Raw genomic sequence first — 26903 nt, 5'->3', positions numbered from 1 at the left:
GGAAGGTGCGGTGCTGGCAAACACCACCCCCTCGAGCGCCGTGCCAGCCAGCCATCCGTTAGGTGCTGGCTAACACCACCTATCCAAATATCTGGTTATATGCTATTCGGGGGATATTTGCCTTTGTGTGTGTGTGTGTGCAAGGTTTGCCGAGGTGCTGAATTCTGCCAATAGACTCCCTCTGAGTGTGTGGTGCAGGGGGGGGGGATTTCAACTCTAACATTTCACAAGGATCTTCACATTTTTACAAAAACTCATTGCACACGTATCTACGCAGTGCAGTGTGTTATATGGAACGTTGTTCCCTTCGACAACGGGTGGAATAAATGTTATATTTATTGTATCTCCAACCAGAAATCTGTCTATCTAAAGAGACATATCACATCAACTACACCTAAGTATCATTGTTAACAATTACTTACAGATGAGCAAATAATGTGTTTGTTTCACTAACAGCACAGAGTAAATATTGTATATGATTGCATTTTTAGGTTCATATATTATATATAATTCATGAACGAAGTTGGAGTTGGCATCACACCTGTAATGATGAAAATACGTAGACGCAGAGTGCTATTAAGTGTGATGTTTCAAATCAACATATCTTCACGGCATTAAAATTTAATCCTCTGTAAACTCGCAAATGGAATGCTCCAATGGGGGCAACTTTAACTCACTGCTGATTCTTAAGTTAAGCAGTGAAAGCTGCTCGACTGCAAGATTAACCAACGTGGCTTACACATTAAAAAAAACACTCACAGTACATAACCTCTGTTTCAGTCGCAATGCTACTTTACTTATAGGCAGTATTCAACAAAAAGGGTCTCAAACCACTTTGTAGCAGTTTTACACAACTCATCATTGTTTGCATTATTTGCCATAAGGTTAACTCTCTTCGCCCCATTGGTCGTTTCCTCACATGACACGCAGTTCAAAAGGTCTTTTAAATATGTCTCATTAGAGCAAGCTCTGATTTGGCTCCCCGAGCCTAGACATTTCCATAGAACCTGAAAAAAAATCATGAAAACCTGCCACTGGGATCTTCCCTTGCGCTGTTAGGCTCATTTGAAACCATACTGTGAATATCATGTGAAGTGAATTTTCATGGCTTCAATCCCTCCTCCTGGAGGTGGATGGGTCTAAGCTGCCAAATAATTGTTAGTTACTTTTTTTTGTTTTTACACAACAGAGTTGGCATGTACAACGAAGGTAATGCATAGTATAGTAAAACTCATCCTATTCATGACCCTATTGCCCATTATTCCTATTAATCACAGGAGCTTTAGGGTCATTAAACACTCTTATTATCCGTGGCCCTATTCCTATTCTCCATAATTATCCACAATTTCTGTCAATACGTGGAGTCGTCTTCTTCTGCTTTCGAATGACGAGAAAAGCTTACAATGGCATGTCGAGTATGGCGATCCACTCAGTGACTTCCTGAGATGCTAAGTGGAGGAATGGAAGCGCCTCCCGCAATAGATCTGGGCAGGCTGACACGATACGTTCCACGGTCTGGGACTCATGGTCGTTGTCGCACCGAAGGTCATCGCTCATCTTCCCCTTGTGAAGCAGGTGGCCGCATCGCCCATGTCCCCAGTGTGGAATCAGTTGAGTGCTGTCCACTGTCTTAGAGGGAGCTCCAAGCCGGGGACCTCTGCTGCTGGGTCAGTAATGAGGCGTTGGTTCTTTGTGTTTCATGCGTCCCACGACTCCGTACGTCTGAATAATGGGATGGTGCAAGCTGCATAGACGTTGGCTGCTGTTTCCCAGAATGGCCGGCGTAATATTAATGCCGAGGTATTTGTGGATTGGAAGGTCGAAGTTGCTTTAAATTGTTTCCATCTCACGTAGCATGGTGGCATCGCGGCGGATGGCAGGCGGGATAACGTGGGACAGCAACGGGGGCCACTCTGTTGGCGTGGACTTGAGGGTCCATGACACCGTCCTCATTGCGGCGTTCAGCTGTACATCTACGATCGCTGAGCGGCAACTTTCGTGACTGCAGGAATTCATATTCTTTGGGTCTTTCGGTGAAGTCACGTAGATAGGTTCAAAGAAAAAAAGAAAAAACTATGACGTTTCGATCGCAACACAAGCGATCGTCTTCAGCAAGACTTTACCGAAAGACCCAAAGAATACAGGGTGAACCTCATCCAGAAACTCGCTGGAAAGTAATGGGGGAGCACGGCCAGAACACTGGCCCTTGTCCACTCTGCTGCAGGACACTGCTCTGCCTCATGGTCTAGCAGTTTTAAGTCAAGATTTAGATTCACCTTGGTTTTTACTTTTTGCCCGGTGTTGTATGTATTCATGTACGTTGAACTTCTTTCACACCATACGTAGGCAACCATGCCAATCGGAGGTGTGCGTGTTGGTGAGATAAGGGCGACATGCAAGAGTCCAGTTAAGGGTGATGGCCAGGGGTTTTATGTGGGGTTCGTGGATAAGGAAATTTCCACAAAAGGAAATGTTGAGTTCTTTCCTGGTGGCCTAGTTTGTTCAGATGGAATGCCGACGACACAGCCGCCTTCTCTGGATTGGGGCGGAGGCGCCAGCTCTAGAAGTAGCATTCCAGCAGGTCCAAGTCGCTTGTGAGCATCCTACTTGCTTACTCTAATGTTTGTTTGCGTCAGCAGTGCATTGCTATCGGCGTATACGAACTTCAGAGATTTGGTGCAGGGCAAGTCTACCGTGTAGATGTTCATAGAGGACTGGGGTGAGCACTGATCCCTGTGGCTGCCCGTTGGTGCGCGTCCATTTTAAACTGGTCTTGTCACCTAAGTGGATGCAGAGAACTTGTGGTTGCCCATTAAGGTGTTGATAAGTCTGAGAGTCTTGTAGCATTAGATGGGTTTTTGAAAGCTCAGGAGCAGACAATTCGCGCCAGACAGTGCCGTATGGCGATGGCAAATCCATGAAAGCAGCTCCAGTCTTTAGCTGCTCTGGAAGCCTGTCTCAATGTTGGTAGAGAGTGTAAGGACCTGGTCAGAGCAGCTTCTTCCCTCTCTGAAGCCCGCTTGCAATAAGTGGAATTTTAATAACATCACGGAGAGATAGGTTACGCAATGTCTGTCCGCTACACCGCCCCGTACAGCTACAGGTGTCTTTGTATGTAAATTGCACAATTTGACTCATGTGGATAAAAGCAGTGTGATGGCCCAGAGGTAGCATGTTCTCCACATGTAGCAGAGGTTCATGGTTTTAACCCGGCGGCCACCCTGATTAATGCTGCGGTATATGCGCTGTCTGCATCACAGTGGAAGTTAAACATTCCGTTGTATCCTCGTGTCATGATCCACATTTAAAAGAAAGACCTTCAAATTACTCAATTGGAATATATATTTTTAGCAATCATCACCCTGGACTGCAAAAACTTGACAGGACTCCTCCTGTAAAATATTCATGAGACTCGGTGATGCTTTCTTTGGGTAAACAAGAGAAATCATGATTGATCTTTTTTTTCTTCGAAAATGTGCTTATGTTTGAAATTAAATACGGCTCTCATATTAACCATGCTTGAAAGGGTCCAACATAAGACAAACATCATAAGACCTCCTTTGCCAGTATTAAATTATGATAATAGGCTTTTCCCCTTTCTGGTAATAGAACAGGTGTTAAGTCGTTAAAACACCAAACTGAAACCTTTGCAAGGAATCATGTCTGCATTAACCACATATACTTGCGGTGAACATGCAAACAAAAAAAACATGCTCTGACAGTACGTGCATTGTCTTTTAAACTGATTGGTCCACACCAGAGACCATGTAGCTGCTCACCCCGAGCTATTAATGCCCTGATAGTGCGTTGTCTTTTTGCTGTTCGTCTGTTGGCGTCCTCTGATTTAACGCTGTTTGAGACTAGGCTCTAAAGAAAGCCTTGAATAAAGGTGTCAGTTTTGTACCAGTTTAAAAGGGTAAAAACCTACTACTCTAAAGAAAGCTGTCTCTGGTGTGGACCAATCAGTTTCAAAGACAATGCACATACTGTTAAAGCATGTTTTTTGTTTGCATGTTCACCACAAGTATATGTGGATAATGCAGACATGATTCCTTGCAAAGGTTTCAGTTCGGTCTTTTAACATCTTAACACCTGTTTAATTGCCAGAAAGGCGGAAACCCCTTTATCATAATAAGACAAACAGTTGTAGTAAAGTAAAAGTTATTGTTGCAAATCACAAAATGTTTCAATCAACCTTAACTAATGAACAATAATAAAATAAATTATCGCCTTCATTAAATGTACGACACAAACCTAAAGCAACGAATATAACATCCGCGTGTAGTTAGGGCAAAAAAAAGACCTTTCCTCTAGTTTACTTATACATTTCAATAAATTACTGTGTTTATGTGAATGCTTTGATGTAGTTCCAGGATTGTTCCTCACAACTGTGGTATCTCAAGGACGCCAATATATTGTTCTAGAACGATGACTCCCCAGACTACCCTTAGACATTTCCCTCCATTCTGAGTGAACCCACAAGCCACCCTTTAAAACAATCATAATAGGAATGATCAAAACACCATCCCTCAGCTTTGACGCGATTACAACTGGAAAAACGACAAGCATCGTGGTTTTGTTCCAATTCAGGGTTTCATCGACAGTTGTCATTAAAGAATGTGCCACATAATGAGAAGATCACGCTTGCCAGCTGAGTGGTTAAAGACTCCATTATACTACAAATTTAAGTTGGTGATGCTGCTCTGATGGCAGTAGTGCCCCAGCACAAATAACACAAAAACTGAACAAGTTTGTCAATAACTCTGTGGCCTTAAAATGAGAAAATATATTAAAGGTGACATTTTAAGCAATGGCCCTTTTTCACGGCTTATGCGTGCGGTGTGTACTGATCAACCTTCAAAAAAACCTTTACTCAAGCCAAGAATATGAAGAAGTCAACAGCGAATGTTGTTTTCTCAACACATAAAGAGTTCTCATGCCAAGTGAATTCAATGCCTATCGATCGAGTCACCCGGCATGTTTATTTTTTAAACCGACTATGACAGACCAGATGCTGCCATTAGTTGTAATGGTTAACACTGTACTAGTTGCAATGGTTAGCATTGGACTCGCAAGCCAGAGGCCAGGCGCTTCAATTCTATTAACCGTCTTGGCGTTTGAAACAATGCTGCAATTTCTTTTTTTATATCCTCCCCCTGCCTGTGTCCATCCAGGAGTATGAATGGCCACACCACAGTAAGTTGATTGACAGGTCACACGTGATGAGGTTAAGTAGGGTAACTACCACCTCTTCCAAGACGTCTGGTCAGTGTGGAGGAGTAGGCCAAATAGCCTCTAGAGGGGCTCTCGAAAGCTCTCTGTTGGTGGAGTCCCTTTCAGCAGTAGCGGTGTGAGCTAGACAACATTTTTACCTTTTACGTGTTACTAATGCAGAAAATGGTGTTCGTTCTTTATTCGCTAATGTTCAGCTGTGAAGAGCACACACGGCGATGGAGAAATGGAAAGCTGCCTGCTGGCCCAGAGGGGATTCTCACACTTCAGCATTTGGTTTCAACAACAACAAAAAACACACAACCCATTGCATTTTTTTCCACGCAGAGTCATTAAATTCCTTCTTAATCCTATCTGAGAATATTGACTGCCAAGTCCTGGGTAGGAAGTAATATGAGAGAAAACTTTATTGCTGTATTGTTGGTACACATTGGCTACATTAAGAGATAAATAACACACAAGTGCATACAAAAAGAACCAAAAACACACAAATAGGAAAATGTTACATCCTTATCAAATGTGAGTCATTCATAATGCTTGTATCAGCCTACCCATCTTTCACCCACTTTTTCGCGCTTACAGGGCCCACATTTGGCAGAAAACCTGCTGCATTGATTTGAACCAACCTCATAATCATCATCGTCATCATCACCACCGTCATCATCAAAAACACAGAAGCGGCCCAAAATATTGCAGCAGAACTGGGCAACAACAGGACGCGTTTGTGGTTCACCGCCGACGTGGTTGCTATGACGCTGTGTGACCTGGGAAGTCCCAGAAGAGGGTGAGCTCGAGTCAAAAATTTGTCTCGGGCTTTAAAAAATCTCCCCCAATGGGCTTTTTTTTTGTTTTTACCCAGTGGGAATTTTCCATGGCTTGCGCTGACTTCACCCCAGCTTCCGGACTTGAGAAAATTATGCACTTGCACAAACCTTGTGCTTAGACAACACGCGTGACACCACCCCCTACCAATTTCCTCTGCTCGTTACAAAATGACACGCCTAATGTCGCGCACATTAGCGCGACTGAAATTATATCGGATTTCGACAGTTTCAAGTGACTCTTATCTGAAAATGAACTCATTAATGCAAAATTTTTCGTGCGAATTAAATGTAATCCTACGACTGTGGTTTACACAGGCAGTTTACATTAATTAAGGGGGCCTTCGTGATGCAAAGATGGCATATATATTACATGTATGTACATTTATGATGTTTCATTTTTTATTATATAGCTACCTTACACATCACGTTTTAATACAAAGCAATATTTTATGGCAATGCGTCTGAGTTAAAATTGGATTTTCACAGTATTCATAAAATATAATTACAACAGATTTCTAATTCAGTAGGCAACTATTGTAATCCTCATCTAAACATGGACATGTCCTTGTCATTTAAAAATGTACTCTAGCAAAATGTGCTCTCTTGAAAAGTATTACTTTTGACCGAATATTTATACAATTGGTCGATCAATATTAACAGCTGCTTGCTATACCCGCTGATGGCTAACACTCTACAATTATTAAAATAAACTGATATCTCTATTGAGTTGATCATTATAACCAGTGATCCACAGGGACTACGAAATTCAGTGAATTCGTTTTTAATTCCTGCCACCAAAATGAGGATGTCTCCACATTGCATTAGTTAAAATAAAATAAACTTCCGTAAAAAAATCAACAATGGAATTTTAATGAGTGCCAGTCACATTTTAAGTTGCTTTTGTTCAATTAGATATTCAATTGATGTCCACAAACGAATGTTAACACATTGCATCCACGGGCCAGTGCTATCTATGTCCATACGGCAATGTAGAAAATGTGGACAATGATAATTATTAATAAAATAAAATTCCCTGTGTATAAAAGGGACAGATGGGCCACGGTAATGTGGGAAAAGGTCTAGGATAACTTTTCATAATGTGAAAATATATGACCATGGGATGATTTTATGCCATAGGTCACATGCATCATAGTCCCTGTTATATGTCATGAGGGTTTCTATTTAATTTCACTGTCGCAATATCCTCAATGTCAGATTGGCGTATGGCATTGTGAGTGGTCTATGATAAAAAAAATGCATATGACCAAATCACCCAGAATGTGGCCTACCTCGTCAGATCTCGGTATCTAAGCAAGCTTGGGCATGGATAATATTTGGATGGGTGAACACCATGCATGCCAGGGTGTGATAGGCAGCTGTGGGGCTGTGTTAAATGTGTGGGCAGCAGAGGACAATGCAACAAAAATAGTGTTGTACTGTACTAAGATACCAAGTTTATGGTCCCCACCTTCAACAACCTGCACTGATCAGTATGGATAAATATGATTATATAATTCTACATTTGAAGCTTTCGTGACTGCAAGGATCCATACTCTTTGGTTTTTTCGGTAAAGTCATGTAGGTTAAAAAAGAAAATAAATTAAATCACGACGTTTCGGAGGCAACACAAGCCTCCGTCTTCAGGTGGAACCGTCACAGCAAAATTACTGATACAGTAATGGAACCTTCCACCTGAAGACGGAGGCTTGTGTTGCCTCCGAAACGTCGTGATTTAATTTATTTGTTTTCTTTTTTAACCTACGTGACTTTACCGAAGAGTATTATTAAATAACTCCAACGACCTACACGGAATGCGGAAGTCTTTATCCAGCAGTGGATTGACAACAGGGCTGTAAATGTGTACGTTCTAAAATGTACATTTTCTCACGTACATTTTATAACGTACAAAAGAGCAATGGGGTGCCATGGTGGCGAAATGTTATCTCCCTCATCTGGTACACAGGCAGTCGTGGTATCCATCCCGACCCTGACGATGCCTGTTTGCGTGTTCCCTCTTCCCGTGGTCACGTGGATTTTCTTCTGGGTCCTCCAGTTTTCCCCTCCACATTTATGAACATGCGTTTAGATTATCTGGCTGCTATTATAAATTCCCACAAGTGATATAAGCCTCATCGATTAACAATCATGTGTGGCCAGGTCACCTCTGAAAGAGAGCTCAGTGAGCTTCACCTGGTAATTAAAATAGTTTAGTATAAAAGCATAATTGTAAATTTTATTCTACCTTGAAGCAAAGTGCAGAGCACACCATTTCATCCATGACAGCAGTACGATGTAATAAGTTGGAAACAAAATTCCCGCAATAATAAAATGTAATTCTGGAAAATAATAAATGAGTTTGGAGTCTTGCACCGACGGAATTTTTTGCGGTATAATGAGTCACTCAGCGATCAGAGTAGGAGACGCGTCTTATTAGCAGCGTGCGAGGTACCGGTGATGCCGGGGCCCATGGCGATGTATGGCTCCTCGTCTTCGGGCGCCGGCGTGGGAGCAACTCTGCTTGGAGTCATGGCCATGTACTCGCTCTCATTTTCATCGATTATCGCCTCCTGTTTTCAAACACACAACGTGCGACATCTGTTACTTACGGGAGTACTCTTGATATGTTTAACTGTCAACCAAACGTCAGGATTGTCTTTTTCACCCACGCACCTGTTGTTTTCTGATAATAGTGCGGCAGTTTGTAGGCTTTTTTCTTTCAATGAAAGCTACGGTGCAAAGTACAACCTATTTTTTGTTGTTGTTATAAGTTAAAAACAAATGATATCAACAATTCCTATTTCCAACAATGGGAAATGTCTTCATTCCAATCACATGGCTCAACAAGTACATAATTTATATTGTAGGAGCATATGCTACCAAGCATAAAGGAACTCCCGTTTATCACAATTTTCACAAATATGACAACAGTCGTGAACATACCTACACAATCCTGCAAGTCTCCTTACAAAATCGAGTTTCTCTTGCTACTTGGTTCTCAACTCTTTATCGAAAACAAGTACTGAAGATACGTGTGTCTGGCCTTTTTGTAAATCCACTGCTCGACAACAGCATCCCAATGCCACGCAGGTCACGGTGGTGATTTTACCATATTTCACCTAACTCGTAGGTGCGGGTGCAGGCGGGCAGTTTAAATATTGGATGTTGGTACAGCACAACAGTGGATTTTGCTGCACACGTCCAACGGATGACAATGGAGCCTTGCAGCAGTCGACGACAGCTGTCTTATGCCCAATGGGCGCCCATCTAAGCGCTATCCATGCCCGACCCTAGATTTTGGCTTCCACGGTGTGATGAGATTGAGCGCGCATTCTCTGTGATTTGGTCTGACACTAAGATACAGCAATTATGAATTTATGAATTAGTAAATGATGTATGGTCCTTCCTCGACTATTCACATGATTAGCAAAAAAATGTGCAAACTACTACAAAAAATAGGAAAAATAAATGACTATACAGTACTCTAATTGACCACTGTCTAGTGGGCATGTGAGTACTTGGCTAAAATTTATACCACAGTTTCCAAGTCACCCTTCCACTGCCAACATTATTATTTTCTTTGCTGCTAAAGACCGATGAGAGATTGCTTTTTACCATTCACGGGAACAAATGAAGAGCCAGGCTTACTTGGAAATCTTCCCCTGAGAGCCAGGTGAACAGCCTCGATATGTTGCCAAGCAATTGTTTTGCTCGTGCCACTACTGGGGGGGAAAGCCTCCAATCGGGGGTGGCTCTAGAGGATGCTGTTCCCGGTTCACTGGAGGGAGCTCAAGTGAACCTATCTGGAGGGCGTTTTGGCCTCTCCCACACCAGCCAGACATCTTGGAAGAGGTGGAATTACCCACGCTTAATCTGTTGATTTACAGCCTGTGTGGTGTACTGCTAGCATGTATGTTGAACTTCTTTCGCACCACACATAGCCAACTGTGCTAATTGGAGGTGCGGGGGAAATGACAAAAAAAATTAAACACAAGAGGGATTTATGAAAAGTTATCATTGTTTCAATTGCTACGTTGTGGGATCAAACTGCCGACCTTTGGAAGTCCAGTATGCTAACCATTACACCACGACAGCTTCCCACCAAGAAATACATTGTATTAAAATGAAACTCTGCTTTCCTGTGAATCAATATGTTATGACCAACTGTGGATACATATCGCGTATTTACATTACAATGCAGCACCAACAGTTTATGGATCATTTCTTCATGTTTCACTTGCAGCATCATTAGTAAGGAGCCGGGGAATCAATATCGACTTCAGATTGCCTTTAAGAGAGTTCAGGAGTCATTTTCATGCGACAAAATGATTGAAAGCTACCCACAGGGCAAGTCGTCGTTTGTAAAATTGCATTGAATAAGAAAAAAAAGTACCTAACTTTTGATGCTTTTCATATAAAAATGTAAAATAAAAACCCAGCTTTAAGGTCATTAATCACACCGTGATGCACTTGGCTAGAGGCTCAAAATGTATTGTTTGCACAAAACAAGTACACAGTTAATTATATATTGTTTATCGTCGAATCATATTCTGGAAATTCTCTAAAAAAAAACACCGTGGAGAGAGCGGCAGTGCAGTGATTTTTGCACTGCGCTATAAAATCCTTAAGTTTAATTCCCAGCCGTGGCTAACGTCAGTGATCCTGGTCCCCCTCGTTCATCAGTTCACACTGACCAGCATGGTGCACGGGAAGGGCCTTTACCCAACAGTGGATTGACAAAGGGATATAAAAAAAACACTAATTTAATTCACGAATTATTTTAATTGCCATATAAATTCTGGCCGCAGTGTTGAGTCAGCCCACGGGGTCTTTGCAATTTTATATGGGTGCAATTTAACAAAAAATACATTTTCACAATGACATTTTCAAAATGTACTCAGCCTATATGGATGGATTCCAAGTCATAGAGACGAGTATCGTGCTGATATTATTTTCAAGATATAAACCCACTGACCAGAGTGGCCAGAAATTGTGCAAGATTGTATTCTATCCAGAGAGGAACTCGGACTGGGGAGATTAACCCTGGCGATGGGGAACACAGTGCGTTTGAATTGTCCCAGATTCCAAATGGGTTACGAACTTTGCGGCAATTTGTAAAAATGCTGCCAAACCCCACAAGCAGACCCCTCTTTCCACTTCCAAATGCATTTTCACCATTTCCACCAGCACCAACCTCTCATCCATCCTTTAATCCTACCCACACACACGCACGTCATCCTAACAACAGCTCCCTGGAGCATTATAGCCCGAGCCTTTACACTTTTGACCTTAGAAGCAATCCCAGGCAAGGTATTGTGATCCTGGGCCATTCCCGAAAATTTCGTCAAAAATGGTCAAAAGGTTCAAACGGTGTCATTGGCACAGACTAACATATGGGAATTACCGGCTTTCAGACCATCTGCGCGTACTATTTTAGCCTCTTGACATGGAACACAATCTAAGGTAAGATATTGTGGTCATAGATCATCCACAAATTTTCATCAGGACTGGCAAAACTGTAGAAGAGATAGCACGAGTACATATATATGAACAGAATGAAGTGCAGGGAGATGCCATCTGGAATGAGCAGAGATCAGTTCCATGAATACTTTTTTTAATGATATACCTTGGGACAGTGGGAAGTAATCAAATGATTTTTTTTTTGAATTTACATATATTATCTTACTCAATATTAAGCTCCATCAGTGAGTATATTGCAGATCATTTTTACCAGTAAGATTATCAAAGCTGCTTACGTGCTCTCACATTGTCAGGATATTCAATTGGAGCGGCTGTGTCCTGGATTTAAAATAAATAGGTCCAAAATGGTTATACTCCTTTTGGTGATTTGATAAATACACAAAGGTCTTACTGTCAAAGATAATGTGCATCTCAATGGGCTCTTCCCTGATTAATAAAAAAAAAAGCCTGCATTCTTGCGTTTGGAACAATGTGGAAAGAATTAGAGCTTTTGAATCCCCATTACATTTTAATTAGTTAATTTATTCAAAAATAAATCATTACTAAGGGCAAAAAGCCCTGAAGGTAAATGCATGTACAACGAATACTCTTCTATTTTATTGATATATGTTTGCAGTTCAATATATAATTCATGAATTTTAAATATCACGTGCCATTTATATTAAAATTACTGCTATAAAATCAACATCTAATAAAAGTTCTGGTTCTAATGGGGCAACCTTCAATTTTACACCATGTGTGGCTTTGAAATAACAAATCACAGCATAAAAATTGCGTTTTTACATTGCCACTGGTAAAACACCACATCGGTTATGCCCTGTGTTGTCTGATCAAGCTATTCAAAGATCAGTTAATACATTATTTTATCGCCTGGTATAACAATTCATATTTAATCGTGAGTTCCAACCCACTGATTCCATCAACGTAACAAATTGCTCAACATAAAGTAGTAAAAAAAAACATTACAGTATTCTATTCAGCAGTGGATAGATAAAAGAGCTGTATGGGGTGGGGTGATAGGCCTACATTGGTTTGGAGGCCTTTAATGTCCTGGTGGCAACAGACATGATGTTATCAGCCACCATACTCCGGTTGAGGTGCAGATTGCCACCTGCTTGAGGCGCCTGCTGCTCGTGTTTTCAGCTCACCAAAGCTAACTGCTGCAAAGTTGGCTATTGGAAGCAATATATGGCAGAGTTACTCTTTGGTTCTTTCGGTAAAGTCACGTATAAAGAGAAAATAATAAATTAAATACTAGCATACGACGTTTCCATTGCAACACAAGCAATCATCATGAGGTATAAATGAAATAGAAACACAAATCTAGTATGCTTAGAAATGTAATGTAATACAACAGAGAGTCGGATAACATAACAGTCAGCACCCTACCTGGCTGATTACGTTCTTCCTGAGAATGCTAAATTTGAGAGAGAGATAAAACACAGAACCAGAGACATATAGACAGACATATAAGTAGAGACAGATACCACAGAGATACATAGAGAGAGAGACGTACATAGGCACTTTACCGAAAGAACCAAAGAGTAATTCCTGCAGTCACGAAAGCTCCAAATTAAATATGGCAGAGTCTTTACTGCCACACTATGAGCCAACAATAATCAAATCTGCAACTGATGAGAGGACGGAACTATACTAATAGGGGTTTTCCCCTTTTTTCTGGCAACAAAACCGACACCTTTTGCAAGGAATCATGCTTACATTAACCAAAATACTTACAGTCAAATTATCAGAGTATTGTTTTTTGTTTGCATTTGACTGCAAGTATTGTGGTTAATGTAAGCATGATTCCTTGCAAAAGGTGTCAGTTTTGTTGCCAGAAAAAAGGGGAAAAACCCTATTAGTATATTTTGGTACTGGCAAAGGAGGTCCCATGAGGACGGAACTAGTCCATCAAAGTTGTCCACCTCTGCATTGCTGCTGCTGCTTGGCAGTCAATCACATTTGCTCATGTTTCTTTCGATGGTGACCTGGGACAATGGGAGGAACACATTGGGGGCCTCTTCAGAAGCTGCCGATGGGATTTTTTATCGTGACCACAAAGGCCGAGTGTTTCATTGACACGCGTCTTTGTGTTGTTGTTGTTTGAAACTTGTTGTTTTCCCGGCCTGCACTATGTTTCTGGTATGATGATGGGGTTTTTCTCGTCATTTAACTGATATGATTATCAGAATAAATCAGAGCATAAACAGGCCGATGCATGCACATCCTTCATAAATGGTCATTTAAAGACAGGCCACAGCCGTGCGACTTTGGTCATGCAACCCAAACCATGGACCAAATAGAAAACCACTGCAGTCTGCACTCTTTGAATGAAGGAATGTAAAAAAAACTCCCTCTCATCATGGCTTGCAGACCTTGGCATTGGCATCTAACTCGTGAAAATATCGCCACACACCAGAATAGAATAGCAATTATTCTATGTGTTCATGCAAAAATTGCTTTCAATTTCTACAGTTCTCAGATCACATATATTCCACGAGTATATATATCTTTTCACACGTGCACGAGCATATTATTTCCAAATTTGAATCTGCAATGTTAATTGACATCAATGTTGTCTCAATGGAGCAAACAATATAATAAAAAAACATGATTTGTGCAATAATAAAAGTTGCATTGCAAACACGCCATGCCCACACATTTCTGCATTTTTTAAATGCAGGTGAGCACAAGCAGCCCATTCGGGCAATCGAAGAGAAAACAATACTACTTACACTTTGAAATGCCTTGCTATCACCAATTAATAAAATCTACATTCTCTTAAGTCAATGCTAAAACTGCTAAATCCCTCTCCCCTAAAAACGGTATAGCACTTGAACATGCACGAAGAGCGGGCGTGACGTTTGTTTTACAAATATTATTACAAGGCACAGGAGGTTCATTTCGAGCTCGTTTGCATGTTCCTGCACACATACGTTCACCAAATATACATATTCTATGCAAATTGTATCTGAAGCGGGGGATTATGTTAAAAGGGACACTCCACCAAAGACATACACGTAGCGGACACTTTGTGCACCTTGTATGCGTACGGTGTGAAAGAAGTTAAACTTGAATACATACATACATAGATGAATGGGTGGTGATACTGGGTTCACCGCTCCAAATAAAATGGGACATTTTATGAATAACATTGCACGCATGGCTAACCTCATCCACCGTTGGAGAGCCCCACTCATCTAAGATGCCAAGTAGCGCTTGGTGTTGTCGAGCAGTTCATTCGGGTGAAACGTTTCCTAAAAAATAAAATCCCAGGAAGCTTTCTACAGGGACTCCTCTACTTACGAACCTTCGACTTAAGAACTTTCAGAGATACGAACAAACCTGTTCAGACCAAGAGTCGTAAGTTTAATCACCGCGTAATAAATGGCGGTGGTTGTTCGATGTCATTACCCAGCCTTCCCAGCATTTCTGCCTGGGCTGCCACCATTATGTTGTTGTTACGTTGTCGCTGTGCAGGTTCACTACGACGTTTTGTCTGCTTTTCACGAACATTATCAACCCCCATCATGTCCCAGAAGCGTAAGTTTTTTTTATGAAGAGAAAAAGAGAGAGCAATTTTGCAGACATCGCTTGGTCAGTTTTTCAAGAGAATAGAGAGGAAACACGAGCACAAAAGGGAATTAGCATCTACATCTGCAGAAAATGAATAACCAGTGACATCTACATCTGCAAAACATGATGAACCAGTGGCATCTACTTCTTAAGAACATGAAGAACCAGTGTCATCTATATCTACAGAACATGAAGAACCAGTGGCATCTACATCTGCAGAACATTAAGAAACCAGTGGCATCTGCATCTGCAGAACATCATGAACCAGTGGCATCTACATCTGCAGAACATGATGAACCAGTGGTATCTGCATCTACAGAACATGACGAACCAGTGGCATCTACATATACAGGAGATTAGACAACTTTTAAAGCCATTCTCCGTGTTTAGTGTACATGTCGTACAACATGTTTGGAATCGACAGGAGTTAAGTTGGACTTATGAACAAATCGAGTGATGAACAGACCTCTGGAACCTAACTCGTTCGTAAGTAGAGGAGTTCCTGTAATCCTAGCTGAAAATTAATGAATACAATAATCGTTGGCTGATCAGACAACGAGCTTTGTGAAACACTTCATATCCTCGACTGGTGAACACACTATTTTTGTGTTTAAAATATAATTTAACATGCTAAATGATCACCAATTCAGATGAATTCACAACTGGAAAAATGGCTTCTTTACTCAATAAAAAGTCTTGAAAAATGCTTATTCTGTTTGTGACTGCAAATGCTTGAAATGCAACATGCCTATTAACTGGAATTCAATGTCTGTCGTAACAGCTTACAAAATATTTGTAGCAAAGGTCATTTAAATATTAAGTTATCTCACAAGTTCCACTTCATTAGGCCTGGATTCAGCTGCGACTTTTATTTCCATTCAAGCCAATGACAAAGAAGGATGGAAAAGATATATATATTTCTTCTTCTGGTTCCAGCAACCTAGCACGGCCAGTAAATCACAGTGAAGGTCTTGCTGGCTTTCATGTATTGGCCACGTGATAAAGTTCACTGAAAGACTGACAGATCACAAAAAAACTCCACAGGTTACACTGAGTGCCTGAGTGTGGAGAAAACGCCATGGAAGGTTTTTTTCTTCCGAGAAAGTCAAATTCATTGATGTCTCTTGATGCTGGAATGATGGAAAGAGAGCTGATGTGAAATACAACAGCTTCTGGGATGTGGTGTTACAAGTAAAATTACTGGCACTGAATACTCGTGCGCTACACGTACCCAACAATTCGCACTAAAATTAAAAGAAAAAAGACGAGTTATTCCCTGGACAAATTTGCCTTTAACCGAATCGCGGGGTATCTCTTGCGATGCACACACATTGGGCACACGTAGAAGATTTATTTTAGACCTTAGCGCCTTTAATTACATTATCGCCCCACAATATAAAAAATAATAAAAACATTCCCATAAAAAATACCCATGAATGCAAAGATGCCTGTTAAATGCATAGAAGCAATAGGACTGCGCATGTGAACGATTACATTTTATAAAAAATCTGTTGCAGACTGTTATTGCTCAGAGACCTCTATGCTGTATCCCGTTGTTTGTTTAAACACAGGCTCATTAAGCTTGGTAATTAAAGTGTTAAATGTTCCTTTATGTTCCTTGCTGGCCATCATTAACCCTCCACTCAGTAAGTTTACCCACCTCCTTAATGGTAATTTCAATATCTAAATGCCTTTGAGACGTTAAGCACTGGACACAGTCATACAAAATATTGTGATTATTCCCACTATTATTATTATTTATGTAAAAACCTATAACACTTGCCGGTCATCATTAACAATGTCGTTTGACAGGAAAATGTATGCAGTATGATAACGTTAAAAAGCAAGAAACCTCCATGGGAGCCCATTACGTTCATCTGTAAGGCAGTGTTAATAACAACGGTGGAGAGGTTATTTGGTTTGTTTGGCTGTTATACCACTGCCACAGCAGTTCCTTAATGTTTGTCATTTTATATATAAATAGTGTTTAGATTGATAACACAGCTTTTAACCTGCGTTTAATTAATGTAAATTACTATTTTCTTATGCGATTGAGAATTGCATTATATTGTAGTCATACATATACAAGGTGGATTGTTACATTGCATGAGATTGAGAGATGGTGACATTGTTTACGGCCAATGATGACGGTGATAATATATTAACAAACACATCTTTGCAAAATGATGTGCTTTAATTTGTAGAGTGGTATGCAACAACAAAAAATTGCACGAAAAAAAAATCACGTGGGACAGTGCACATCATGACAAAAACTCACACGAGGACGAGAGATAACATTACATTTAAATTGGAGACTGACAGAAAAGAGTCAAGAGCGAAAGACAGTGGACGAGATGGCGAGATTAAATCAAACATTTCGGAGGGCACTGCTGGATAACTAAGGTAAGGAAGGAATGAAAGAAATCGAGGGAGTCCTTTGGACAGCAGTGAGAAATTACAGGACTGACAGCAACATAACAAAATAGCATTTCTGCAATGCTTCTTATGTAAATGCTATCTCATAAATCGTCACCGTTATGCAAATTCGTAAGCAGGGGAAATTCTAACGCTGCGATATATTTTTCTTTTTTTTATTCTCCCAGGACTGAGAGCAACCTTCCAGCATGCAATTTGCTTAAGCCATTGGCCCTCGCTGCAGTAATCCCCACCACCCCAACTGCTGCGTCGGGGACAAGTTCATCCCAATTACAGTTAACTAATATGTCAGTCACTGATTGCAGTTGTCAGCTGTGCCACATTCCACTGGGTGCTGTGTGTTCACCGCCAATGCTGAGGCCTCCTGGGTGTCTGACAGATGTGTACAGCACACACATCCCCAATGTTTGTTGAATGGCCACTGCATGAACTTATGACTTAGCTAATGGATTCGCTGGGATAATGGAAATGAGCTAATCAAGCAGCCAAAGTAATGCACTGCATGAAGCAGTAATACACAATGTTAATTTAATCCTCTATAACTCAAACTAAAATACTTTTATAATCACGCGTGTATATAATTACTTTCCCTCAGAAACCATTAACACACGTGTGCCAAATACAGCACACTCATTTATCATTATTATTTCAATTTCAATCTAAAATGTTCATTACAGTATTTAAAATCTTGCTAATATGATAGTAATTTAAATCAAACTTGTCGACTTTTCTGATAAAGACAATGTGAAGTCCATATTCTACCACAATATTTACACATACTGTACAGTGTATTGTATTTTAAGCTCCTATATTGCTGATCAATTATACAATTTTAAAAATTGTTATTGCTCTGATAATTTAGTGACTACATCGAAAGATGAAACTGTTAATTTAAACATATATTTAACATCGCGTTCTCTGCTAGACTCCAACATCCTTGTGCTCTCAAACAACCTTTGACAACAAAAACCTAGAAAAATTGTATTAATACATTTTATTTAACTGAATCACGACTGACCTGCCGATGTTCTCCTGTATGTATTTTTCAACCCTATTAATAAAATTTGGGAATACAGAGCTCACTATGTAACACACCCATAACCTGTCCCCTTGGCCACGTGACCCTAGCTATAGTTTTGTATGTAAGATTACTTGTGCTTATTGTTCAATATGCAATTCATACTGTGAGCCTAGCAGTACAAACATAGTTGCTCGGGCTGGCAGGATCTGACACGCATAGCAATGATGTGATTAATACAGAGTCAGGAAGGAAGAGTCTGAAAAATCAATCAGCCTGCAGAACAGGGCGACATAATGCCTAGAGCCTGCCACTCGGGCGAGTGCATTTCCCACCGTCTTTCCCGCCAGATAATACTACGTGCCTATGGATGTGCATGATTATCTTCGTTAAATTTCGATTTTAAAGCTTTTGTGACTGCAGGGATTCATTGCTATGATCTTTGCCTTCATCAACCAATACTCCCTGGTGAAATTTGATCAAGTAACCCCCCCATACTTCGTCCGGCATAGGAAGATGCTCATCGAGAAGTACATCTAAAACAAAGGGGGTGTGAATGGGCCTTGCATATAATGCATGATTTTTGCCGTCACACTTTTGTCTGGTTACCTTTTACATGCACGATCTTAACGAAGATATCTTCTTGGTTCTTTCGGTAAAGTCACATAGAAGGGAAATAATAAAAGCTATTATTTTAATATATTATTTTATTTTATTATAGTATTTTATTATGTTTTAATTTTATTATTTTATTATTATTTCCCTTCTACGTGACTTTACCGAAAGAACCAAGAAGATATCTTCGTTAAGATCGTGCATGTAAAAGGTAACCAGACAAAAGTGTGACGGCAAAAATCATGCATTATATGCAAGGCCCATTCACACCCCCTTTGTTTTCAATCTACTTCTCAATGAGCATCTCCCTATGCCGAACGAGGTATGGGGGTTACTTGATCAATTTTCACCGGGGAGTATTGGTTGATGAAGGCAAATATCATAGCAATGAGAGCATAGAAGCACAATACGATCGTGGATTTTGCTGCACTGCCCTCTGGTACTCGTAACCGCCCCACAGGGGCCCGTAACTACCTGCTCTATGCATGGTTGGTACCCATCCAAGTAATATCCAGGATAAACACCTGCTTGGCTTTTGAAAAATGACATCAGCCACCTTCCCGATGATTTGGTCGTAGACTTCATGTATTTAATACAACGCAATATAATATTTATACATCGGCCTCTCAAACTGAAAAGGCTATGGTAATATAGAATAATACGGTATAGCACCTGGGAAAAGAGTTCAGGCGTCAATGAAAGGGGTGCACAATGAACCGCACACGCAAACCGTTTGTAATTACGGACGGGCTTCCAAACCATTTAGTTTCAGCATAAGAGACGCACTCTGCCCGCAGTTAAACAACACTTAATTTATTTAGGAAGCCCATGTCATCACACACACACGCGCATGCACGTAACCCTTCATTGAGCCCTATGACACTTACCTCAGTCTCATGGGCTTACGCTGCGCGACATAAACAGTGGTAGCATTAAAAAACAAGGATTCAACCTTTCTCGCAGAGTGTGAACAAATCAAAGCCCCTGCCTAAGCACGCCTCTCCACGTGGCTCGTTCCACTGACCGGTTCCCATCGTCTAACAACGCCAAGAAACTATATTCGGACTGTTCATGGTCCAGAAAATTCCAAGAAAATGAACAACGACCCATGTCAATGTTAGAACTGCATTGATCCCGTGCCTTGTGTCCTTCACAGCCAGGTTTACGTGGCCTGTTGTAAGGAGGCTGAAGTGATCAGCAGTCAAACACACGTCGACTGGGCTTCTCATGCAGCACAGTGCTTTCGCTAAACGGGGACAACAACAGGGAGGGTAGTGTCAAACGGGTAAGGATGCAACCCTAAGACTAACAAGCATATGGCAATGACGCTCAAACACAACCTGCCAAACATGTAAAATGACCACTGAGCTATGCGCCTGCAGGTCTAAAGTGGTTGCCACGTGGCGGAGAGGGCACCATTCACTTCTTCGCCGCCTGCCTAAATGGGGCACGACTCGGCAGGTCAGCGTGCTCTCTCGCTATTTGGTGAGTTCAAAAGGGGAGGCTGGGATCTGATTACCGTACCGTGGTCGTCACTCAAGAGACAAACATAGTGCACAAGAATAAAGAGTATTTATAATTTACACCCTTCGCGCAGACCAACAGCTTAAAACATTAATTCCCCCTTTACAAACAAAGTAATTGCCTTCATGAGGCACGTCATTTATGCATCCGCTTCTCACGCTGCATAATGTGTTTGACAATTGCCTTTAAGCGTCATGTTATTAAACATCGGCAGACAAATAGCAATGGTTTAATAGGGCTCAGAATTGCGATGCTGCTGCTAATTTGTCTTTGCCTCGTGTCTAGCCCCTCAGTGCATCCATAAAAAATCAAAATGTCAACTTAAATTGGGAACGAGCTCTCCGAGTAACATATTTCATACACGTTGGCGAACTCGCAAACGTTTATTATACAACTGTTGCAACAAATGTTAAGTATGAACCGTAATTATTAAGATGCTACTGGTTTAATACAATTGGCCACAATGGTTGATCGTGCTCCAGGCTTATTTGGTTGTTATTTTTGAAGTGATGTATCATTAAATGCACCATAGTATCCTGCACAAATGATGTCCTAGAATGTGGGCTTAATCATGTCACAGTTTGAAAGCTATTTCACTACTTGTACAATTATGGGTATTTTTGCATGTATGCATCATATATTTACTCTATTTCACGCAAAAGTATTTTGCAAATAATTGTTTATTTTAGCATACCAACTGAACAAAAATATATTTCAAGACTACACTTGGGTTAGATCATGATATTTTGTGTGAGAGTAGGTCCTTTGGAACATTCAAGATTATTGTACAATAAAGAAAACATGCAAAAAACTGGCAACATAAAGTAATGCTAGCACTGTAGTGGGTCAGCGCTATAGGCAAGGGAACACATAAGCTCAATTTATGATAATATTGTGTGCATGTTTGGAATGTGTCATCTAAGTGAACTTGCGTGATTGGCAGTTTCACTTTGTATAATTACAGGGACTGTGAATTATGTGTGTATTGCCGGAGTGTTTATTTATTTACAAAAGGCACTCTGTGATTTCAGGAAGTAATTGGGATTGCATTTTTTTTATTTTAGCAGTTGGGAGCACAATAAAAAAAAACGTAATTGTATGCACAAGCATTAGCACCAGACTTTAATTAAAACACTCATTAGTTGACTGTTTCACCCAAACATCCACGAGTTTGTGGCACTGGTATACCGCTCGCTAACACAGTGGCCATGATTCTAGATTTGAAGCTTTCGTGACTGCAAGGATTCATATTCTTAGGGTTTTTTCGGTAAAGTCACGTAGGTAAAAAATGTAAATTAATAAAAGTAAAATAAAACAAAATAAAAAATCACGACGTTTTGGAAGCAACACAAGCCTCCGTCTTCAGGTGGAACCGTCACAGCCACAACAGCTGTATCAAGTAAATGAGAGAACACAAGAAATACCACCCCGTATATATAATGGTTGAGGGGGGAAGGGCCAGGAACGGCACACCTTTTATTAATATGGTAAGGTGAGGCTTAAGACTAAGAATAGACTGTATAACAAAGGACTGAGCCTTTGTTATGGAGATTTAGTGGCCATGCCATGCCATGACATGGCTGTTGCCGTCCAAGAAAATACAAAGAATATAAATAAACACCTATAACCATTTGCGTGTGCAGTTTGCCCATTGCATCTGTTTCGTTTCAATTCACGGGTATTTGCTCAAGTATTTTCCCTTTGCTTTGTTTGACCGATCGGCAAAAATATGTCATTCTGTGTGGAGATGAATGCGAGTGCAAGCAATCTATCTCAAAAAAGGATCTGTAATCCATGACAGCATGAAGTTGTTCTGCGAATAAAGACTCAATTGAAAACGTCGCACCAGTATTTTACTGCCCGGCTTCATCGTTGCACACATGCAGATCGTATTTTATTCCCTGTGGAGAAAACTTCCCCAAAAAATGTAATAGTGCAATGCAGTAATTCCATTGATTTAAAGCAGGAATAAAATTTGTGGTGTGCATCTTTCAAATGAACGACCGCTCTCTATTACCTGGGGTACACAAACAACCGAGCAGATTTGAACTTTACACCTCCACACATTGTTGGTGGAGTGCATATTTATTATTTACAACGCTTAAGAATGGTGTTTAGCATCTTGTTATACCACTGTATTTATTAAACAGATACGGAAGCATATAATGCACTGCATATTCCATTCCTGTACAAATGTGGTTATAACATTATCAATCTGTATTATTTAATTCAGGATATATATGTATTATTCCCACAATATAACAATTTAATTAGAAGCTACATTTTATTTAGCAATGAGATTCCTCATTGGTATTTCATATATCACAACATTCAAGCTTACGCTGCATGCAGTACAACAATTCAGCAAAAGCATCTGATGTGGTTTACACTTATTGCGGTGTAAAATAGATTTGCTCATGATGATGGTGAACAAATGCACGGCACGATACAAACCATGAGGGGTGGTAGTGCTGAAGAGCAATACCGTTGGAAAATGTTAGTCTCAACAAAAAACAATTATTTTATTTGGCGAACCTGTTGGACCTGACCTTTAAACTTGTCCATATTTAGGTTGAGCCCAACTTCGCACCATTCTCTGTTGATTCCTTCAATTACTTGCTGAAATTCATTATCATAAAGCGGGCAACGTGTATGTGGAAGCAGCACAAAATGTTGATTGATGATTGAACATTTTAATATGGAAACTCGCCATGCGTGTGGATGATGGGATATGCGTAGCTTTGAATTATAAACAATGGGGCTCTCTCTATGGGACTGGAAAGAGTCCAATTACCGACAAGTGTTGCTCCAGCTTGTTACACACGTTTACTATTTTGAATATTTCAAAGGCTAACCCACGTGTGTGTAATGCATTAATTTTGAGAGAAGGTGTTTGTGTATGCACCACTGTGAATAAAGTGTTTGTTTTGTATATACTGCAACCATTCATTGATATGTAAATGGTCAGCAGAGAGAATCATAAATAAAAACTCTGCATAAATGTGTGCAAATTCAGGGAAGCAAAGTTGTACGCGTGTCTGTGTGTGTGTGCTAAATCAATACGCAAATTGCACCGTGCGAGGTTAAAGTTGTTAGATGTATTCCCGTTTATTGATTAATTGGCATGGTACGTGTCAATTTATTTAAACTATAACACACCTTCAGAAGGAATGCATGGGTGAGGTTAATGATTTTTGGGGTGGAGTGGTGGCTCGTTGGTTATTGAACTGCACGATGAGCCGGGCAAACTGAGTTAAATTCCCAGCCATAGATCACGTGAGTGGTGAGTGATATCGGAACCATTCTGGATTTCCCCTTCAACCAACACGCACTGACCAACGTGGTGAAGTATGGTTAAGCAACCGCCACCCCCCCCCCCCCCCATGACCGACACGGCATAGGAAGGCCCTCAATCCATCATTGGACTGAAAAACGGGTGGGGTACAATTTGTTTGCTATGATTTGTATCTAGGTTAATATGCTAGCGCAAGCTACCACCATACAGTGATACTCTTTTCATGAGAGTGTCACACCAACACAAGCGTTATCGTGCGACAGAAAATGTTTATTCGTTGTTATGTACACCTTAGAAATTGCATAACCAGGTATATAAAATAATAGTGATGTAATCACACACAACTGTGTTGGGCTGCGGATAAAGGCAGCGTGCAATAAACCAGAGCATTGCACAGCAGCATTTATCCACACATTAGTCATAACTTGGACAAAATACACCGGAATACCTGGGTTTGATTCCTGGGCCAAGGCTAACATCGGCGGTGATTGCTACGCGAGCTCGACCTGCCGCTTCACAAACCTGCAATGATCAGCATGGTGAAGTATGATCAAACAACCGCCATCGCCGACATGGTGTGGGGAGAAGCTTCACCAAGCAGCAGCTAGAAATAAAGGCTGTACATATATTTACAATGCTACGTGTAAAGCTACAATTGTGTAGAGACACGTTCTTGTACCATTGGATGCCGCAGTTTTCTGTCTTTTACCCATAGGCGGAGTTTGACTTCTACATTTGGGGCGGGTGCAGAGGTTCGCTTTGTCCCTCACATTAGGAATCCCGGGTGCATATAATTGATTTATTTTTAATCAAAATTATAAACCACTAGAAAATAAATGATTAAAGGTGTCCAGTATGGGTAGGGGCGTTGCTCCCTCCACCCCAAACATCGAAAATGCTGGTAAAGTGCTGAATTAAAAATGTCTACAAGGAATGACAAAAATAAAGTCCAAGACGTTCAAATCACCTTTTCCATCAATTAACATATCCACTGCAGTGCCTTCCTGGGTCTTCGAAAAGTAACAACAAGGAGAGGGCGCAGACATCTCCATGTCTAGTTCTACAATCATATTGGGGGTGCTAATTGCAGTGGTAAATTATCGTGGGCGAATCTGGACCCTTTAAAAACAGCAATACACTTTCTATTAAACGTGCGTCCTGTGAGTGTGTGGCTGTATAAAGGCAGAAACCGTTCTGGCAGGAGAATTGCCGTGTCATGGCTGCCAAAATTGTTATTTAAGCTGTTGTCCAAGTGGTGCTTGCAGAGTCTAAATGACCCTCACACCATCTCGTCTGATAAACAACGTTGCTTTGAGCGAGACAAATTCATCCGGTAACGCGTCTCCTCCTCTTCCTCCAAAACGCCCCCGGCATGTCACCCACACCCGACCGCATCCCCACCTCCAGACTCATTACTCGACGCTCTTGGCTCGTTTTGTACATGTCGCACCCGTGGCATTATATTTTGCAAATCGAAGAGCCATCGCGAAATCCCAGTGACGGGCCTGGTAATGCAATAATGGATCGGTCCTGCAACCTCCCGACACTTCCTTCAGCCCATGCAGCCACCCCCTTCAAGCTACGCCCAGATCAGATCATAAATTGCGCAGTGCGTGTCAGCTTGCTTGCGCCCCCCCTCCATCCAACTCCCATCCAGACCGGTCAAGACACACGCCTCAGGCATGCCACCATCCGTGAATGTGGCTTGACGCTTCATTCAACAGACCCCATGCCATTATGTGGGGTCTGCACACTACATGTCTGCTGCGTGGTGTGGTTGTTTTAAACGTAAATATCTATATTTTCAAGCGAACCAAGCACAGCGCCCGTAACCGGACTGTGTTATTGATGCTTTCGTGCATGGCGGATCGGTCCTGTAGGTTGGCTGAAATGAGCGCATTCAATCTTTAGAGAGCGGTCTTCGTTTAATGAAGCAGTGTAAAGGTAAAAAAAGCAAATCAAATTACGTCTGATTAAGCACTGGCATAGCAATGTCAGGAGCACCATTTGCAGGAGGTAAAGGTACAGCTATGATTATGCCTAATTAGACAAATGAGAAGCATTGTTATGCACGCAATTGTTAAGGCTGGCTTTACCGTAACCCTATTATGTTTCCTCAAGTGTAAATGACTCCATTATACCACTGGTGTTCGTAGTTAATATACTGCAATTGTATGAGCTGTCATATACCCTTTTGATCAAAATTAATATACACCACGCTGTATATTAAAGGCGATAATAGCATTGGCTGCACAGTTTTTACTTTGAATACAATTTTGAAAACAATGACTTTCATGCAATGTGTTGCGACCATATCATATAGGATATAAATATAATTAAAACATCTTTCAGTATAATCAACACTGCTGTATGTGTGAGTAACTGAATAACAACCGAAGAATACTGTGAATCCCAAGCAGAAACAGCAACAAACATTTGAAGGAGACTACGAGAGCTGGTGCAGTGACTCACCAATTAAACTCCTCTGATGGCTGTTAAAAGCTCTTTATTCATCAGGAGCGGAGAAACCTACAGTCTGAAGTTAAAAGGTTGAACCTTTTTACTCTGGGGACTTAATCCCCCATGGCTGATTCTCCCAATTAAGCTAAACTTTCTTAGCTATAAAAATGTACATGCAATATGCAAAAGTGTGTGTGTCTGTGTTTGAGCGTGCATGTTATGCGTGTGTCGTCATACTGGGCTCTTAAATAGCATTTTTTTTTCAATTGTACAACTTCATTTTTGTGTTGTACAATAGGGGTTATCGGTGGCACTTGCGCCATGAATCTGCACTGACCAGCGCGGTGAAGTATGGTCAAATGACCCCCCATGAAAGGCGTGATGGGTGTGACCTCATTCAACAATGGATTGATAAAGTGGCGTATGTTGTTATTCATTGCTTTTA

The 26903-nt window shown here is 40.9% G+C and overlaps 1 protein-coding gene across 6 annotated transcripts in view; it reads right to left on the bottom strand.

The window, feature by feature from the left end:
• LOC133350616 (phosphoinositide 3-kinase adapter protein 1-like) overlaps positions 1–26903 on the bottom strand; it is a 172563-nt gene that overhangs the window by 42320 nt on the left and 103340 nt on the right. For all 6 annotated transcript variants that reach the window (XM_061565152.1, XM_061565153.1, XM_061565156.1 and 3 more), the window contains exon 9: positions 8506–8623. In XM_061565152.1, the coding sequence (XP_061421136.1) occupies positions 8506–8623 (118 nt within the window). The remainder of the gene's footprint in view (positions 1–8505; positions 8624–26903) is intronic.

This window comes from Lethenteron reissneri, chromosome 34 (genome assembly GCF_015708825.2).
Source record: "Lethenteron reissneri isolate LAM-NWPU_2019-01 chromosome 34, ASM1570882v1, whole genome shotgun sequence".
NCBI classification, from domain to species: Eukaryota; Metazoa; Chordata; class Hyperoartia; order Petromyzontiformes; family Petromyzontidae; genus Lethenteron; species Lethenteron reissneri.
The sequence above is the reverse complement of the archived record's forward strand: the minus strand, read 5'-3'. Positions and strand labels throughout refer to the sequence as shown.